The sequence below is a fragment of the Phalacrocorax carbo genome, chromosome 10 (assembly GCF_963921805.1).
Source record: "Phalacrocorax carbo chromosome 10, bPhaCar2.1, whole genome shotgun sequence".
Classification (NCBI taxonomy): domain Eukaryota; kingdom Metazoa; phylum Chordata; class Aves; order Suliformes; family Phalacrocoracidae; genus Phalacrocorax; species Phalacrocorax carbo.
Genome location: NC_087522.1, coordinates 18,426,572 through 18,443,640, shown reverse-complemented (window position 1 = coordinate 18,443,640; position 17,069 = coordinate 18,426,572). Strand labels below are relative to the sequence as shown.

The following is a 17,069-nucleotide window of genomic DNA, read 5'->3' as shown; positions in this document are numbered from 1 at the left end:
CCTCCTGGCTTCTTCAGCTGCCATTGCTACACACAAGGCAAGCGACAACACTGCAAATAGCAATGAGAGCACGACAGAAATTCGGTAGTAGCCTGCTCCTCCCTGCCAGGCTCGGTGACGATGGCCTGGAAAGGGTTGCATACTCTGGCAGGGTCTAACAGCAAACAGCAAGGTTGAGGCAAATGCGGGCAGATCCAGGAGGCTTTTGGGGAGCAGGCAGACAGCATATCTTGCTCTGAAGAGTGGGATTATGACGAAAAATGAGGAGGAAGCCACTGACTCACCTGTGCCACCCACATAAGCAGCTTTCCCAAGGCTGCACTGTGTACGACCTTTCTCAGAGCCCCAAGTTCTAGCAAATCAGCTGTTCACGAGCTTCCTCCCAAGGCTGTGCGCTAGGAGAGAGCCATCTGAGCAGGATGGGGTCACCCAGCCCTTCTGCTACCATGAGACCACTCTGAGTCTGGGCAGGACGCCCAACCTTTTCTATGTGCAACTTTAGCAGTTTTGGTTTGTTTTTCAATATTTATTCTGATTCAAAAGACATTATGCCTGGCCCATGCCTCAGGTTCCCTTACGCACCAAGTTGTCAGACTCAAAGAGGCTGCTCGTCTTTCCTGCCAAAGCAATACGGCTTAGCAAATGCAGCAAGTCACATCAAACCTTCAAAGGCCTCTGCAGCCCTCCAACCCCACCCGGGGAAGGGAGCAATGTTGGGTCTTGCCTTCTGCCTTCAACTCTTAAAAGCCTTGGACACAAACAGAAGCTGATGCAACTTTAAACTAGTTTAATATCCCCACATACATAAAATCACGGTAATTTGAATCATACCTCTCTGACACGTTATGCTACCGCAGCTCATTCCTGGTTCACTCAGAGACACATGCCAGGCTGTTTGGCAGCAGGTCTCGAGAAATGGCCATGCAAGAACCATCAGCAGACTTGCGGCATCACAGGAGGGTGGTCTGCCACTCAACCGCCCTCCCACCACAGGTCTGCTCCAGTTTAGGAAACGTGGCAGCTCACACAGAATACAGCCCTGAAGTCCCTACAAGTCCCAGGTAACGATGTGCAAAGTCTGGCAAGCCTGACAAGGGCTACAGTCTGGGACCTGCAGCCCATCTCCGTCAGCCAGCGGCTGTGATCTGCACCGCTCACCTCTACCTTGGCTCCCTCTAAACCAATCTCCCTGGTCTCCAGTACCTCCTGACCGACCCACAGCAGCTCACTGTTGTCCATGCACGAATGCCCCAGGCCATGTACAGTAAGCGCTTCTCAGATAACCTTCTGTCCGACCGTGAAAAACCACCCGTCTGCATCCTGGGCCTGAAGGCCCACGGAGCGCTGAGCGCCAGCTGAGATTTCGAGCTGAAAAAATGCTTGGAGGAAATAACATGGCATTTCAAACACAGCGTGCACATTATTCAGTCTCCCCCAACAGTTCACTAGACAACCATCCCGAACCGTTTGTTTCTTGATGCTGGGGAGGGAAGGGATGTATCCCAGAAACAGGCGCAGGGAGGGGAGAAGAGAGCTACTCAGAAAATGGAGAGACTAGTCAGCGTACAGAGCCTTTTCCATCCACTGTAACAGACTTCTGCATCCAGGGTCTGGAGGCTGACACGCTTACAACTGCAGCTGAGCTGATGTGCAGTAAAATCCAGGGCTCTTGATGAGGCACCAGTGCCCAAGCAGCCTTTGGATGCTTCAAAGACCCAACCATAAGAGCCAGCCAACCGATTCCAAGGGGCAAACTCGCAAATGCTTCAGAAACTCTGCACAAAACCCTGCTTAGCCCCCAGCAGATGGTTTTCTAACCTGGAGGTTAGAGCATAGCCCTGAAGGACAGGCATCCCCAGCACTCTCGCGGGCTCTGCCGTGGTCTGGCCCCGGAGCTGGTGCTCAGCAGTACTGTGTGCCCGTTAGCCGCTGTAAGCGAGGCTTACCTGCCCAAGAGGAGAACCGGGAGGTTTGATCTCCCGGTACCGAGACCGGAGCGTGCTGTAAGGGCTGGGCACGGGCAGGTGAGGCATCACAGCGCGGGGATTCACGAAGCCCTCCCCATCTCCCCAGGACTCCCGGCTCCGGTACAACCCGCCGGGGCGTGCGGCCGCAATGGGGTGCGAGGAGGGCGGCCGCTGCCCTCAGGGCAACTCATAAACCCCGGGGAAGGCACCCCAACAGTCGCAGTCCCCCGAGGCGGGTTCCCCGGCTGCCATCGGACCCCGGCACCGGGACCCCACCACCCCCGGCCTCCAGGCCCGGCTCCCGCCGCCCCACGCCGCCAGCCGGACTCGGGCCCACCGGCAACAGGTGGTGCGGGGCGGCCCGGGGGAGGCCAGAGCCCAGCCGGGGGCTCCGGCCGGGAAAGCGCGAACCCGGCGGCGCCGGTGGGAGCCGCGGCCCCGCGGGAGGCCCCGGGCGGCCCGTCCCCGCCGTCCCCCGCCGCCGCTTACCTGGGGGATGAAGGCGGCCGCGCTGCTGCTCGCATCCCCCCACCCGGCCCCGCAGTTTCTCCCGGGCAGAGCAACTTCCACTCCCTCCCTCCTGCCCGCCCGCCGCGGCGACCGGCCGCTCCGCCGGCGCCTTCCTCCCGCTCCGCCGCCCGGCCCGGCCTGCCCCGGAGTCCCCAAGCCCGCCCTTACGCCACTGCCGTAGCGTAACGCCCCATCCCGGCCAACGGGCATTACGGCGCGGAAACAGCGCAGAAGCTGTCGTGAATAGCGCGGGAGAACTACAAGCCCCGAGGGGCACCGCGCGGAGGGAAGCGGAAGGCGGCGGCGGAGCGGGGAGCGCCGGGAGCGGTGGTTCGGAGCCAGGGCGCGGCTGACGGGATCCCCCCGGAGGGCACGGGTTCGGTAGAAGCGGCGGGGGAGGCGGCGAGACACGGCCGGGAGTGGGGGGGGGGGGGGGGGGGGGGGGGGGGGGGGGGGGCGCCCTGCCTTCGGGGCGAGGACTACACCTCCCAGGGTGCTTTGCTGCGGCCGGGCCGCCGGGGCAGGGCGCCCCCCCGGGCGGGAGGGTGGTATCGGAGGCGGCGCCTTCCCCGGGGCCCCAGCCGGAGGCCTGCGGGCCCCGGCGCTCCGGCCGCCCGGGGCGGAGGGTGCGAGGGGTAGCGGCCGCGGTCCTGAGCTCTTCGAGTGAGCGCGCCTTTTCTTCCGAGGCTACGTATGCCCCGGAGCGTGTCCCAGCCCCGCGGGCGAGCCGCCCCCGTCCGCTCCCCGGGGAAGACACCGGCCTCGGGAGGTGGAGGGTTTAGGCTCGGGCGTGCCCGGGGCTGAGATCCGAAGCCCGGGGCTGAGCAAAGGCAGGCCTCCCGCTGCGCGGCCAGCCCAGCCGCCTTGGAGGGAGCCGCTGAAGCCTGGCTAATTACAGCCCTTAATGACCTGGCGGCACATGAAGCGAACGTGAAACGGGCGCGGAGCTGCCTCAGCCCTCCCGGCGCCGCGGCCGCGCTACCGCTCGGGGTGGCGGGGAGCCGGGGGGCGCGGGCGCGCAGCGGCTGGAGCCTCCGTGGCCTTCCCAAAAGCTCCCCTCTGCGCCCCGCAGCCCTCGGGTGCTGCTGCGCTGCCAGGCGGGACCTGCTCATCCAGCCAGCTTCAAATCTACGTCCCCCCCCGCTGTGTCCCGACGCTGCCCTCCTGCCATACTCACCTGTTCAAGAAGCACCTTCAAACCCTCCTGCCCCGCCAAGATGAGAAATGGGAGCTGTTCGTGCTCGGGGTGCAGGGGTGCTCCCCTCCCAGAGTCACGAGTGAAAACAGGGAGGGGGATCCCAGATGTGAATCGGCCAAGCTGGTCCAGCACACGCAGATGTGAAATAAATAGTCGTTTGTTCCAGCAAAACCAGCATCATTCACGCCACAGCACATGGGAGGGGGGATTAATGGTTGCTAAATGAAAAAGGACAGCTGCTTAATAGGGGAAATGTTACCTTTAGGCTGTTGGACTCTCCCCAAAGGGGACCCGAGGCTTTCTGTGCAGGCAGTTGAGGGCAGCTGTGATAACAACACGTTTGGGAGACCTGTCAGTCTTCCGTAAAGAAGATGCAGGGACCAAATGCCAAGTGGATAGCTTTTGCTTCAGTTCAACTCTCTGTAAGATGTAACTGCTAGTCATATCAACACATTTATTTGTAGACAGATGGCTTCTAGAGGCTGCAGAAGCAGATCTCCCTTTGTTTTTCAGGGGCGGACCGGGAAAGAGCAGTCCCCTGCTGCCCTCACTCACAGGCAGGTTTCCTGGACTGGGGAAATGGCAGGGCTCGGTGCCCACCCAGCACCCAAGAAAAGCACAGGGGAGGTATCCTGACATAGGGGCGCGCGGGGGTCGGCACCCAAAAATGTCTGCTGGGGCTCCGGACAATGCCATTGTAGGGCAAAACCTGTCAGGATCCCCAGGGGAAAGGGTGAAGTTGGGCTTACAAAGAAACCACTGGCTACACCACAATGGCTGTTCCAAGACCTCTCAGCACCTAAACTATTGAGCGTTAGCTGTATCGGGAGCTCAGGCACTCAGCTCAGTGACACATCTGGACACCATTCAGTGTTGACACCATTCCTTCAACCTTCCTGAGTAGCAGCTGGAGACATGGATCCTCAAAGCACCTAAAATGTCTCTGCATGCTTATGTGTGGGCAATTGAATTAAGCCCCTTTTGTTATTCGTATTTATAGAGACATGAGAAGTGTGACTGAATAGTACTAAGTGAAAAGAGGAGTCGCGGAGTCACTGCATACTCTGTGTGGGTTTCAACATTGTATCTACATGGCACAAGAAAACCCAGCTGCTGACATCTGCTCTTCTGGTGTGACGGGGGACCTCCTGGCTGAAATTCTGTTATCAGGTTGGTCCTCTGTATCTGGAGAATAAACATCTAAAACTAATTTTGCCCACCTACAAAGCTATTTCAAGTATTCTGTGTTCTGTTAGGAAGTCCCCTGAACTGGGATTCGCATCACCTAGTTTTAGATGTATAAACTGAGGCGTGTAAATTGTACTGCTGTCACATCTTCATCTATAAGCAATGGCGAAAGGCAGAGGGTTCCAGATATTCCAGATAAGTTCCTATTTCTGTCATTGATTGTAAAGAGAATCAAACATTTGGCCAACGCAGCAGAGGCATTAATACTTCAGTGAGCTGCATTCCCAGAAACAAATGCCTTAGTGGCACTGAAAGCCTTGCTGAAGGGAAGTGTCATCCGCTGCTCTGCCCTGATACAACCTCATCATCTCATCACAGAAAGCGATCACATTTTTCAGGCATTTTAACTCCTCGACGACTGTTTTCCATCTTCTCCACCTGCCGTGCCTTCTAAAGGGGCTCATTCCATGTTTTTTTCCTGAGGACTAAAGCTGGCTGCCCTGTAGCTGCCCAGGTCATGAGTCTCTTTTTGGTGGTGGTGCAGAACTTGCTTTCCTCCAGCTGCAAAGGCTCTCCCCCAGTCACCATGACTTTTCCAAGCCAATAGAGAGCAGCCCTACAAGAGCATCAGCCAGTTCTCTCAGCGCTCCAGGCTGCAGCCTCTCCAGCCCCAAGGACTTGCACAGTTGAGATCCAACAAGCAAACACTGTATGAATCCTCCTGCATTCTGCTATCAGTCAGCGTAGGCACAAGCACCGAGATGGCTCCATATCCTCAGTGTCTCCTCCGGTAAACAAGCTTGCCTGGCGCTGCCTGTGAGCTAGCATGCAAAGGGATACCCTGTGGGGTGGGAGGAACTGGGAGCTGACCTGGAGCAGACACAGCTAGCCAAGCATGAAGGATGGCACACGCAGCGTTGACCAGGATGGGGGGATGCACAGGGAGGCTTCTTGGCTGAGTTCCTGCAGCCAGTGCTGGAACCAGCAGCTCCTGCTTGAGGTGCATCGGGCAAGAGAGAGGAAGGGCTAGCATGTTCCCTCTTCCAGTCCTCGCTTCCCAAGACACCAAGCTTTTAATGAGTGTTTACCTCCTCCTCAGCCTCCAGTTTGCCCTACTTTAGGACTGGCAAGTGGCTCTTTTCTGGGCTCTGCCCTCATCTGCAGCCTGAGGAAGAAGGAGGTCCTGACAGCTCTCCAAAGAGTGGACAGCAACTCATGGCCCAGAGCATAGGGTCTGTCACCTGTCTGGGAGGAGGTCTTTCTCCATGTATCCTTGAGCTTTTGTAATGGAAGGCTTTTTGCAACGAGACAGGTGCAAAGAAATAGGACTCTTGACTATAGTATATATATTATATATGTGTATCTGTCACTGATCAGAGTGGTTCTAATATTTTTTTAGCTAGTAGGGATCTCAGAAGGAAGTCATGTACAAGACGACCTGCATGTACTCCCCTTACTCCTGTGTGTACGTATGTGTACAGACATTCAAGGGAACAATATTATACAAACCCAGAAGAGTTTTGATTTGTCAAAACAATCCATCGCCCACATTTAGCACAAGAGGGAAATTAGACTCAAGGATAACAGAGGCCCAGAGCTCCCAAGGGAAGAGCCACACTGTATTTGTAGAGGCATATCGTTGTGCAGGTCCAGCATGCTGCCAGCAGTGTGGTGTCTTACAGCGGGCGGGTGGGTCTCCTGCTCACCGAGTGCCATGTGCCACCTTCTTCAGTGGATGGTGATGAATCCTCCTGCCATGACTGTGCCAGGACATGGAACATGTCCCATATTGCCTTTTTTAGTGGGGTTGTGACAGTCAAACCCCTCCCTGATTGAGAGAGAGATCCATTCCCTCCACCTGGGGAGGGTTATCTCTTTCAAAACGCCCAGGCGATGCTGGGGCCCCACAAGCTGACCCACACCAGTCCTTGAGACTTGGGACTCAGTCTATGGCCTACAACAGCCACCTGGGCCCCACAACCTAGGGACGCAGGGAATCAGGGGTGGGTCTAGGGCTGCTAGACCTCTGGGGATATCTGTGGGACTTGGTGGGGTTACCACCCTGTAGTCCCAGGGGGTCTCTCACTAAAGGGGGAGAGCTGTCAGGGCTTCCGCAGCAGAATCTGGGAACCCCAGAGGTATCAGGTATCCCCGTGTGCGTGGGTGTCCTAAGGAGATGTCAGGGTCCCCAGTCCCTCACAAGCCTTGCAGAAGCGTGTAAGGGGGCCCTGGAGGTGTGCGGCAACCCAACCAGCCCCTCATTAGCAGGGCAGGGTCATCAGGGGACCCCAGGGGGTTGGGGCATCCCCAGCAGTCACTCACCGGCAGGGAGGTGGGCTTGGTGGTATCCTCAGGGCACGGCATGTGCAGACAGGAGCCAGGGGAAGCCTCCTCGCCTGCAGCGTCATCAGGGTCGACCAGGCTGAGCAGCAGCAAGTTGGTGCAGGCAAACGTTCGCTTCAGGCTGCTGCAGTTTTGGGGAGGAGCACTCCTGGGGAACTCCACACTGGTAGGGCTGACACATGTGGGGCAGAGGTAGTCATAGGGACCCCCACGGGAAGGAAGCATAGGTTGCAGCCCCCCTGAAGCCCCCACAATCCCTCCACTAGCCCTGTTGCCCCCGTTGCCACCGATAACCCTCAATAGCCCCCATTAACTCCCCAGTCTCCCCCTTGACTCCCTACCTTCCCCAGTGCCCACCCCCAGGACCCTCAAGCTTCCCCAGTGCCCCCTCTGCAGCCTCCCAGTGAGGACCTGCAGGATCCTACTGCCCTCTCACAGCCCACAACTGCCCCTCCACTTTGTTCCCCAGTTGCCATCCCACTCTGAGCTGCCTTTTACCCAAGGAAAGAGACTGCCGTGGGGTTGTTGAGGGCCTGAGGGGCACCCAGGCTCAGCAGGGGCCTGGGGTCTGCAGGCTGAGCATGGGTGCTGGAGGTGGGGTCTGCAGCCACCCTGATCTTCTTCGACTGCAGGAGGGTTTTTACCCCTGCGTCGGCCATGGCCCTGCTGGTGCGAGTCCGTACTGGAGGGATTACAAGAGGTCTGGCTGCCCCCAGGCACAGCAGAAGGGCTCCTGCCTGTTGCCTTGACCTCACAAACACCATCTATACTGGTCACATGTGGTTCCATGAGGTCATGAGGGGCTTCTGTCCCAGCCCCTCCCCTTACATGCCTCAGGTTACCCTTTGGATTGCTGGTTTAGTCATTTCTATCCCAAAAGTACCCACCAAAATACTTGTAGGTTTAGCACACGATTAGGGGCCAGTATTCCCCAGTACAAAGTGCCCTGGGTATGTGGGGCCAGCAAGGGCAGCAATCCTCTGACTTAGAAAGGGCTGAAGACAGTGAAGGAAGTGCTAAAGGGTGAAGAATAAAGAATTTTGAACAGCAGTGCCTCTTCTGCTACCGCCTCTTGGCAGACAAGTGGGATGACATAGGTGGCAGCTTAATTTTCACTGGAAGTCTGTCAGAATGGATTGGTAGAAAAGGGCTTGCTGGATGAGAAGAGGACAGCTGCTGTGTGTGTGCATGCAGGAGCAGGAGCTCACCATGACACCCCTCCTTTGAGCAGACTGCTCCACAACCCCCTGGGACCCATAGCATCTCTCCTGTTACTCTAAGGCCCGCATTTTCCTGCTGCCAGATCTTGTCAGGTCAGATAAAAAGTTGAGGAAGGGTGGGCTGGAGATCACCAGGCCTTAGCAATAATGCTCAATGGAGGCAAAAGAAGCTCCCATACTAGTAGCAACGGAGTAATGTGGACTAAGGAGAAAGTAAATGACAGAAAAGCTGAGGCGATGCAGAATAAAGACTCTTTTATAGAAGAGAGAAAGCAGCTGCAGTTCTGGCCTTGTTCGCTGAAGGAAGAAATTAGCTTTTAGCCATCAGTGGTGCTCATCGGGTTCTTCTTTCAGGGGTGGAATAATTTCTCCCGTCTCTAAAATTCTGTCCCCCTGATGGAATGAGAGAGGATGGTGAGCATTTTCTCCTACACCCACCCAGTCTCTCCCTTCCCACAGCACTGTTTTTCAATTAAGCTGCAGCTGTCCCCACTTCCAGAAAAGTAAAAAAAATCTTACTACAACTTACTCAGACCACTCTCAATTCACTCAACATTTCTCAGGATTCTGAAATAATATCACAACCAGGTTATCTGAAGTCTGTACTTGCTCTACCCCTTTTTTTCTCAGCTATGGAGCAGGAGCCAAACATTGTGAGACTATGTTGTTTTAAAAACCTATATTGGACTAACAGCACTGCATAACTGCCTTCAACACAGCACAGCTTTTGGTGAGTCTCCAAATCCATGGCCTGTAGCCCATGAAGAGCTACGTAATCCCTCAAAAATCAGATCTGCCCAGCTGCTGTCTCTACAGCTTCAGGCACTGCCTTGGCCTACTGAGCTGACCTAACTCAAGTGATTAATTAGGCTGAAGTCAGAGGCCCACAACTTGACCTTCCATATGTTGCTATGTGGTTGTCAGGGTTGGACCTTCTTATAATTTTATTTTAGATAAAGCACAATTAGGCAGCTATTTTGCAAAAAAAAGTGAAACTGGCAGAAATAGCAGAGCTAAACTGATATGAGAATATTTGCCCACTGACACACTACACCAAGACATGAGTTAACAGCTCAGAGCAGTCCAAAAACCCGAAAAGACCAAACAATCTGACACCCTCCACTTTGTAAACCAAAGCTCAAGCTGGGGGTGGTGTGACTCTGTCTCTTTGGGGACGCCGGAGTGTAGGCACCTTCAGGGATGCATGGGGCCAAGCTCGTGTGGTCAGAACCAATGCCACTTGGCTCCGAATTCCTCCCCAAACCACAAGAAACCACAACAGGCACACAGCTGGGCTTGTCCCTTTTTGGGGGAGTGGGAGCATGCAGCCATGGCTTTCTCCGGTACTTCACGCCCTGACAGACCCAGCGCTTCAGCCTCCCATGAAATTGGGCACAAGGAGCAAATTGAGATCCAAACAGGAACACTTCCCTGTGCGGTCTGTGTGCGCTTCTCCAGAGCAAGAACCTGCTCCAGTCGCTACTGGAGATCCCATAAGGGAAGGTTTCTGCTTTGCACCCAGGACCGGCAGTGCTGTCAGCCAGGTCCTCAAAAGTTGGCAGCTACAGACGGAGGTAACACTGAAACAGGGACTGTCTGCTCTGAGGCTGTGATGAGAACTGCTCAAAAATACTCTAACTGCTCCAGGGCAGTCTGCCCACAGAATCAAGCTAGCTCATCCTTCTAGAAATTCTCCCTGCACAGCTATGGCACAAACCTGCACTTCTCCCTAAGTCACCCCTTTTCTGCCTGTTTTATTAAGTTGGAAGATAAACGTATTAATAGACTTACTGGGAATATCCGTGGATTGGACATAACAATACCGTGCGGCATTTTCTGAAAGTGATGAGGGAGTGGGGAAGAGAGGGAAGGAGGAAGGGAAAAGGAGCATTACCCAGATGAAGTACAGAAGATTTCCAAAACAGGGATGACAACCCTTGTAAAACACAGGCTCTACTGAGTACAAGGCTCATCAAGCCGGGTTCCTCCAACTAGTTAAAGAAATCCCTGTGGTGAATAAAATGACACCTCCCAAGCAAGACAAGGCTGCAGCAGCAGGAGGCCCGTCCCATCGTCAGTGCGTTGGCTGTTCCCCTTCCCCACACCAGCAGCTGCAGCCTGGTTATCCCCAGGGTCACCGTTCCTCCAGGGAAGCAACAATTAAGTCGCAGCTTTCCAGCTCACAGGAGGCAGCATGGTCAGAGCTGGTCACTACCACAAAAGACGTCAAAAAGATACATATTTGTGCCACCCAAGTGGGAAACAGGCAACGGGAAGTCACCTTACCCAGCAGCAGATGCTTAACCGGCACGTTCATGCAACCCCTTACGCGATCGCGTCTTACCTCAGCCCCCCCCCCCCCCCACGGGCGGCCTCCTTCTAGGGCTTAACCCGCGATCCCCTCACTCCCCCTGAACCCGCTTCTTCGCGTGTCCGTCAGAGGCCGCACGGAAGGCCCGCACCCACCATGACGTGGTACTTTAGGTAGTAGAGGATGATCCAGGCGGGAACCACGACCCGCACCAGGACGAAGCCGCTGGTCTTGCAGGCCTTGAACAGCTGCGGGGAGAGCGACGCGCGTCAGGACCGGGCCGCGGTGGCCGGCCCGTCCCCCGCCCGCCCCACACCGCTCACCAGGTGCCGCCAGAGCCCCCCGGGCTGCAGGAAGCGCTCCCAGAAGGCGGCCACCGGCCCCGGCCGCCGCGGCGGCAGGACGGGCTCCCGCTCGCTCAGCTCCTGGTCCCGCAGCCAGCGGCGCCGCAGGGCGCGGAGCTGCTGCACCCGCAGCTTCTCGTCCTCGCTGTACCCGCTCATGGCGGCACCGGCACCGCTCCCGATTCGGCTCTGCGCGGCGGCGGCGGCGGGCGGGCGGGCGCCGTGTCCTTCCCTCGCGGCGCGCCGCACTGACGTCCGCAGGGCGCGCGGTAATGCGTCATCAGGGTGGGCACAGGAGCGAGCCCGGATAGCTCAGCCGGGAGAGCGTCACCCTGACGCTGGGAGTCGCGGGTTCGAGCCCGACCTCCGGCGGGAGGGCTCCTCCTCTTCCTCGGCGCGGCCATTATGGCCGAGCTGGAGCTGGGGAGCCGCTTCCAGCGCCGGTTCCTGGCGGCACGGCAGCTCCGCTCCTTCCCCTGGGCGGTACGGCGGGCAGCTGAGGGTGGTGGCAGCAGCCCGAGGGGATGGGGAAGCCTCAGCTTTATTTCCTCTGTTTTAGGAACTTGAGCAAAAGCTGCGGGCTCGGCCGGGCTCCCCGCTGCTCGCGGAGATCCTTCAGAAGGTAAGGTGGGGCGACCCGGTGTCAGGGCGGGAGGCCTGGGCTGCCCGACGCCACCTCCCGCGACCATCGCAATGGCGGGGTTTTGCCCGTCATCCCAAGAACAAGTGACTTTGTGTCACAGGTTTTTCTTTGGGCCCAGCACGACAGCAAATTTCCTTCTCTTCCTAGTATTTAGCTATTCTTAGCATCAAAATTAAGGCCCGTGTGCCTGAGCGAGCAAGTCAGCCCGGCTGACCCTGTGCCCCAGCAGTCCGCAAGGACGAGATCCAAGTCGCTCTGGGATCCGTCAACCCTTACTGGCCTTAAACTTTGCGTGTGGACAGGAAATTGCAAATAAGGCAGCGAACCAAAAAAAGAGAGGAGAGAAAGGCAAAATAGAACTAATTGGACTCTCTTTCCACTCAGTTTTGGTATTTACCTTCTGAAAAGTGAAAAACACATTTGCGGCCACAGTTCTGTAAACTAATGTACCAAGCAGAAATCACCAAGTCTCATTTTCAGGTTCAGCATTGCTTCTTTTAGCTACAGATGGAATCATAATACATTTCATGACACAAGGAGCCAATTAATGGCTCTGGTGCAGTTCTCTAGCCCCACACTGCCTTACATAAAACCTTCACTATTAACTGGTTCCAACTGCTGTTCCTGTTTCAGACGATTCTCCACCCTCTGTGTGTAAAATATCCCCCCTCCACCAAGTACCGAAGATGCTTTCTAACAGAACTCATTAAAAAGGTAGTGCTTACTTTTCATGTTGGTGGCAACCCCTTTTTTGTTGTTTTGTTTTCTCCTTGAAAATATGCCGGTTTTACTTTATGGGCCAAGTTGAATTATTTGCATTAACAAAAACTAGCATTCAGTGTATATATTATGGCCAGAGATGTATTGAAATAGTACATAATGTGTGTATGTTTTCTGTTTCGTGACAAACAATTTGATACCTGAAACTGCCCTGTTCATTTTCACACAGCATGAATCCACAGCGGCCGAACCCCTGGATGAACTGTATGATGCACTGGCAGATATTTTAAACGAAGAAGAATCCAGTCATGGTTACAAAAACTACTTACTGGTAAGAAGTAATGCTGCATTGTTTTAAGTCACTTTTAATCATCTGAATTAAGCAATAATTGGTTTTAAAAGTAACCCCCCAAAAACCTGAAGTGCTTCCTACCTTTTTACAGGTGCCAATATTGATTGCAAACTGTAAAATCCATTGTCTGTGCTGATCCATCTCTCTCTTTTTGTGTGTGTCCTCCAGCCCACGGGAGAATGTGTTACCCTTTCTGAGAGTGTGGCAATTATCTCTGGAGGAACGACAGGGCTCGTCACATGGGATGCTGCTCTTCACCTTACTGAATGGGCAATAGAAAACTCTTCAGTTTTCAGTAACAGGTAACAATGACAGCACAGGTGGAAAGATGGGAAAAGAAGCCAAGATATTTTCATTCATATTGTGAGCGAGCTATGCAACTGTAATGTAATAATATACAATATTTACCTCCCAAATAACTGAAATGACTACACCCATTTGCTACTAGCTAACTGCTGCTCTGGTCTGTTCTGCAACAGACAAATTTTAATCCAGGAGAGGATCTCGTAGTTATTTTAAGACAGCCTTTAAGATCCAAACCCTTACACCGTGCAGTTAGGCATGCTGTGTAAAGTAGGCTGTTCAGTTGCAGCGACTGCACTACCTAGCCGGTAACTTTAACTAATGCCCTTCACTCCATGATGGGATTCATCCCACCAAACTTTAGAAGATGGCCATGCAGGTGTGCACATCTAATTGCATTGTCTAGACTTTGATCATGAGCAGTTGAGAGGAACAAGGACTTTTGAGGAAAGAATCAGCTAAGTCAGCCTTAAATATCGACCTCAGAAGGAAAGGAACTGCACTGCTGATGTGTCTGTTTCTCTCCACTGACTGTGAAAAGAACTGGACAACCAGTTTTGATGGGGACAACCATGCTGCAGAAGTCTAAAAACATTTGAGGCATATCTCACCCCAGCAAGGGAAATGCTTTGTACCATATGCAAACGCAGTATTTCAAGTACTTTATGCTTATTGCATCTCCAGTGCTTACCAACTCTCCCAGTTGTGAAACAAAGATCAGATTGTAGATGGTTTACTCAAAAATTATGGAAATAATCTGTAACTGATTTTACCTTTAGGTATACTTAGAACTTTTCCATTTCCTAACTCTATTTAGAGTCCTACTAAGTCCTTCTTTTACTCCGTTACCCTTCAGGAGAATCTTGGAACTAGGAAGTGGGATCGGTTTCACTGGAATTGCAATCTGTAAAACCTGCAATCCCAAGGCATATGTATTTAGTGATTACCACCACTGTGTTCTCGAACAGCTGACAGAAAACATCCGTTTAAATGGCTTTGTGTTGGAGTCTGAACCTACTCGTCCCATCCAAACAGAGCCCCAAAGCCAGGAGGCAGAAGCAACGAATTCCCAAAAACCAAAACTAATTGTTGCAGAACTCGACTGGGGCTCAGTTACAGAAGAACAACTGTTGGATCTTCAGCCGGACGTCATTGTTGCAGCAGGTGCATTACACTTGTGATTACACCTCACTGTCTGTTCTCATGCAGGAATACGCAGTTTAGAGAGAGAAACGCAAAGGTATTTGTGTGCAGGATTCACTCAACCCTACTCCAGTTACCATATCTGGAAGTGTGTGGCACATCATCTCCCCATTCATTCCACCATTCTCTCTCTTTCAGATATTCAACAGTTGTTTACGTAAGACTGAAAAGTAAATTATTTTTCCCTTCTGTATTAAAAAACAAATTTAAAAAATCCAGGAACAGGAGATGATAAATCTGCCTCGTCAATAACTGGCAGCCTTGGTGTCCTCTTGAGGGATAACACATATTTTAAAAGAAAGTAATTTTTTTGGAACTTGCCAGTGTATAAATCTGGAGGGAGCTTATAAAAATCTAATAATGGAAAATCTAGCAATAGTAAAATGCCTTAGCTGTAGCTACAGGATTTTAATCCCTGATTTGGGACTGTGCAAAGCAAAAATTACTTAAGAATTTAGGTGAAAAAATGACAAAATATTCTGCTTTTGTTATCAAGGTATCACAAGATGCACTAACTGAATTCTGTAAAATGAAGTCACTGGGTGTTACCTAAAGCCAACCACACTCGAGAGAACGCACAAACCAGCTCAGGCTGGACTCCGGGAGGCAGGGCAATTCAAACCTGAAGGTGATCTATAGGGATCTACTATTTGCTCTTACTAGTGACTGCAGGACGTTCCCTTGCTACATCGCATCTGGAGTAACTGGTGCGTCTGTTACTGGCACGTGTAATACCAGCCTCGACATCTCTGTGTAGCAAACCACCACCTCTCGAGTATCAGTCCTGAACACAAGACCGACGCATTTCAGAATCACAGTGCTAATGAGGAAGGCTGGCATTTTGTATCCTTTAGTGATGTGTTTTACCTTTCATTGCTATTTCTGCTCAAGGAAATTTTTCAAGATTAAAACAGCTGCAGTGCAAATCAAGTCTTTTGCCGTCAACCTCCAAAATACAGATTTTGAATAACAGTTTTGCTCTGTAAAAACAGTCAGAACAGAGAGTACCAATGCACTTTTTTTTTTCTGTCTTCCTTAAGATGGGCTTAAATACAATGCCTGACAAGCCATGTACAAAAATGAACATGGATTTTTAGTAATTTTGGACTGATATCAGAGGTGAGGGCAGCTTGACATAGCACGTAAAACAGAGGCATTTTCTCAGATCTCTTCTTGGGAATTTTTTAACCCCTGAATACGACCAATTGTATTCTCCCGCAAGTTGAGAATTTTCTATTTTTGTTTTGTAGCTTTCATTCTGCTTTTTGCTCAATTCTCAATAGATACTGAATGTTTTCCTTCTTGCGCAGACGTGGTATACGATCCAGAGATAATTTTAACCCTTATTGGTATGCTACAAAAACTCTCCGCGTCCAGAGCAGACAGAAAACCTCCTGAGGTTTACATCGCTTTCACAATTCGTAATCCAGACACATATCACCTGTTCCAGGCCGAACTCGGTAGGTGCCTTTTTCCATCAAATGTATAGTTTTTGCCTCTTTCTCCATCACTTAATCTGTAGCAAAGATGAACAGGAGCAATTTTTGGTGATGGGTATTCTCCAATAGTGAGATTCTTATCCTAGAGCTGGATTTAAGAGCGGTCTGCCTAAGAGCAGTGACATTTCCACAGGGATTTGATCAGGAGATTGGAACTTAGCTTTTTGCTACATCCTGTCTATCACAACTCGCGTCTGTTAGTACCACCTTGAGATGACTTGCAAGTGTGGTGGCAGTAGGAAACTAAAAAAGGTTTAAGCTTAAAGGAGGAAAGCCATCTGTGCTGCACTGTCACAGTGATAACATTCGAGATGCAGCCTAAAACCTTTATCTTAGCTTAGCTGTTCTTTGAGGGTTTAAAAAAACCTAGAGATTAAATAAAACAGGGAGGGAGTTTGGATTTTTCTTCATATACTCTTCAAAAGCCTGGCTTTTGCAGTCTACAGCTGGTCTACAGCAGTTTGTTAATTCACAGAAATACGCTGAGCACGTGGCAGAAGCATTATTATTAATTTTTCGAAACACATAAGCATTTGCCTGTAGCTTGCTTTAACAGCAAGCAAAAGATCTCTTCTTACAAAGCTCGACATGCAACTTTTACCCTTCATTTTATTAAGCGGAAAGATGATTCCCAGTGTTTCTCTTTACAGATAAAGTTGGGATCGGATGGCAGATTATTCCAGCCCACAGCAACAGTATTTTTCTCTATGACATGCAGCCAAACGTAACTATTTTACAACTATTTATATAGACTTGGCAAATGAGACATAATTCAAAATTTCAGACCATCAGGAGCTGTCTTGTCCTTGCAACAAAATTATCTTGAATTCTAGAAACATAACGGGAGAGGCACTGAGGATACAACTACATGCACAGGCTGCTGTCAAAGTGAATTATGTTTCTTCCTGTAATTGTCAGCATATATACAAGCTGCTGGCCATGAAAAGTAGCTGTGAACCTCAAGCAATAGGAAAAAAAAAAGCCCTAACCATTCTGCACTTTGATTCTGTAGAAGACAATAGTTGAACTGTATTTTTTTTTTCAACTGTGTTTTGATTTGTAAGTAATGGAGGCACATCTGCAGGATCACAGGATGAGTATCTCACACCGACAGCATTTCATAGTAATAAATATTTTTAATATTAAAACCAGCTGTAATTGTCTGCTCTTTTTTTATACTTGTCTATATATACTTGCATATCTTAAAATGGAATAATGAATAATACAGGGAATGTAGTAGATAGTGTCGCAAGCTTACATGATGCTGT

General features: G+C 51.8%; 3 protein-coding genes across 7 annotated transcripts in view; 1 reads left to right on the top strand and 2 right to left on the bottom strand.

Annotated features, from left to right (window-relative positions):
- CAPN15 (calpain 15) overlaps positions 1 to 2,707 on the bottom strand; it is a 60,277-nt gene extending 57,570 nt beyond the window's left edge. For all 3 annotated transcript variants that reach the window (XM_064462206.1, XM_064462202.1, XM_064462205.1), the window contains exon 1: positions 2,646 to 2,707. The gene's annotated coding sequence lies outside the window, so the exon portion shown is untranslated. The remainder of the gene's footprint in view (positions 1 to 2,645) is intronic.
- A 5,959-nt stretch (positions 2,708 to 8,666) lies between these two features.
- Positions 8,667 to 11,352, bottom strand: NDUFB6 (NADH:ubiquinone oxidoreductase subunit B6). The gene is made up of 4 exons (XM_064462201.1): positions 11,061 to 11,352; positions 10,893 to 10,985; positions 10,218 to 10,262; positions 8,667 to 8,819 (listed from the first exon to the last, which is right to left on the bottom strand). Exons 1-4 carry the CDS (start codon positions 11,238 to 11,240, stop codon positions 8,751 to 8,753), a joined length of 387 nt encoding a protein of 128 aa, XP_064318271.1. The 5' UTR covers positions 11,241 to 11,352; the 3' UTR covers positions 8,667 to 8,750.
- Positions 11,353 to 11,369: 17 nt separating this feature from the next.
- On the top strand, positions 11,370 to 16,952 carry EEF2KMT (eukaryotic elongation factor 2 lysine methyltransferase). Of its 3 annotated transcripts, none has more exons than XM_064462200.1 (8): positions 11,370 to 11,564; positions 11,641 to 11,703; positions 12,358 to 12,438; positions 12,674 to 12,775; positions 12,965 to 13,098; positions 14,966 to 15,009; positions 15,613 to 15,762; positions 16,452 to 16,952. In XM_064462200.1, the coding sequence occupies exons 1-8, from the start codon at positions 11,487 to 11,489 to the stop codon at positions 16,550 to 16,552; spliced, it is 753 nt and encodes a 250-aa protein (XP_064318270.1). In that variant the 5' UTR covers positions 11,370 to 11,486; the 3' UTR covers positions 16,553 to 16,952. The 3 variants fall into 3 exon arrangements, with proteins under 3 accessions (XP_064318270.1, XP_064318267.1, XP_064318268.1); XM_064462197.1 differs by lacking the exon at positions 14,966 to 15,009 and adding an exon at positions 13,956 to 14,263; XM_064462198.1 differs by lacking the exons at positions 12,358 to 12,438; positions 14,966 to 15,009 and adding an exon at positions 13,956 to 14,263.
- The last annotated feature ends 117 nt before the right edge of the window (positions 16,953 to 17,069 follow it).

Excerpts from the sequence above, each read along its gene's own strand:
- NDUFB6 (XM_064462201.1), bottom strand. The coding sequence starts at position 11,240 with ATGAGCGGGTACAGCGAGGACGAGAAGCTGCGGGTGCAGCAGCTCCGC. Across the intron at positions 10,986-11,060 it reads GGGGGCTCTGGCGGCACCTG|CTGTTCAAGGCCTGCAAGAC; the intron begins GTGAGCGGTGTG and ends CTCTCCCCGCAG. Across the intron at positions 8,820-10,217 it reads CCAATCCACGGATATTCCCA|GGGGACAGAATTTTAGAGAC; the intron begins GTAAGTCTATTA and ends TCATTCCATCAG.
- EEF2KMT (XM_064462197.1), top strand. The coding sequence starts at position 11,487 with ATGGCCGAGCTGGAGCTGGGGAGCCGCTTCCAGCGCCGGTTCCTGGCG. Across the intron at positions 12,439-12,673 it reads TAACAGAACTCATTAAAAAG|CATGAATCCACAGCGGCCGA; the intron begins GTAGTGCTTACT and ends ATTTTCACACAG. Across the intron at positions 15,763-16,451 it reads CCTGTTCCAGGCCGAACTCG|ATAAAGTTGGGATCGGATGG; the intron begins GTAGGTGCCTTT and ends TTCTCTTTACAG.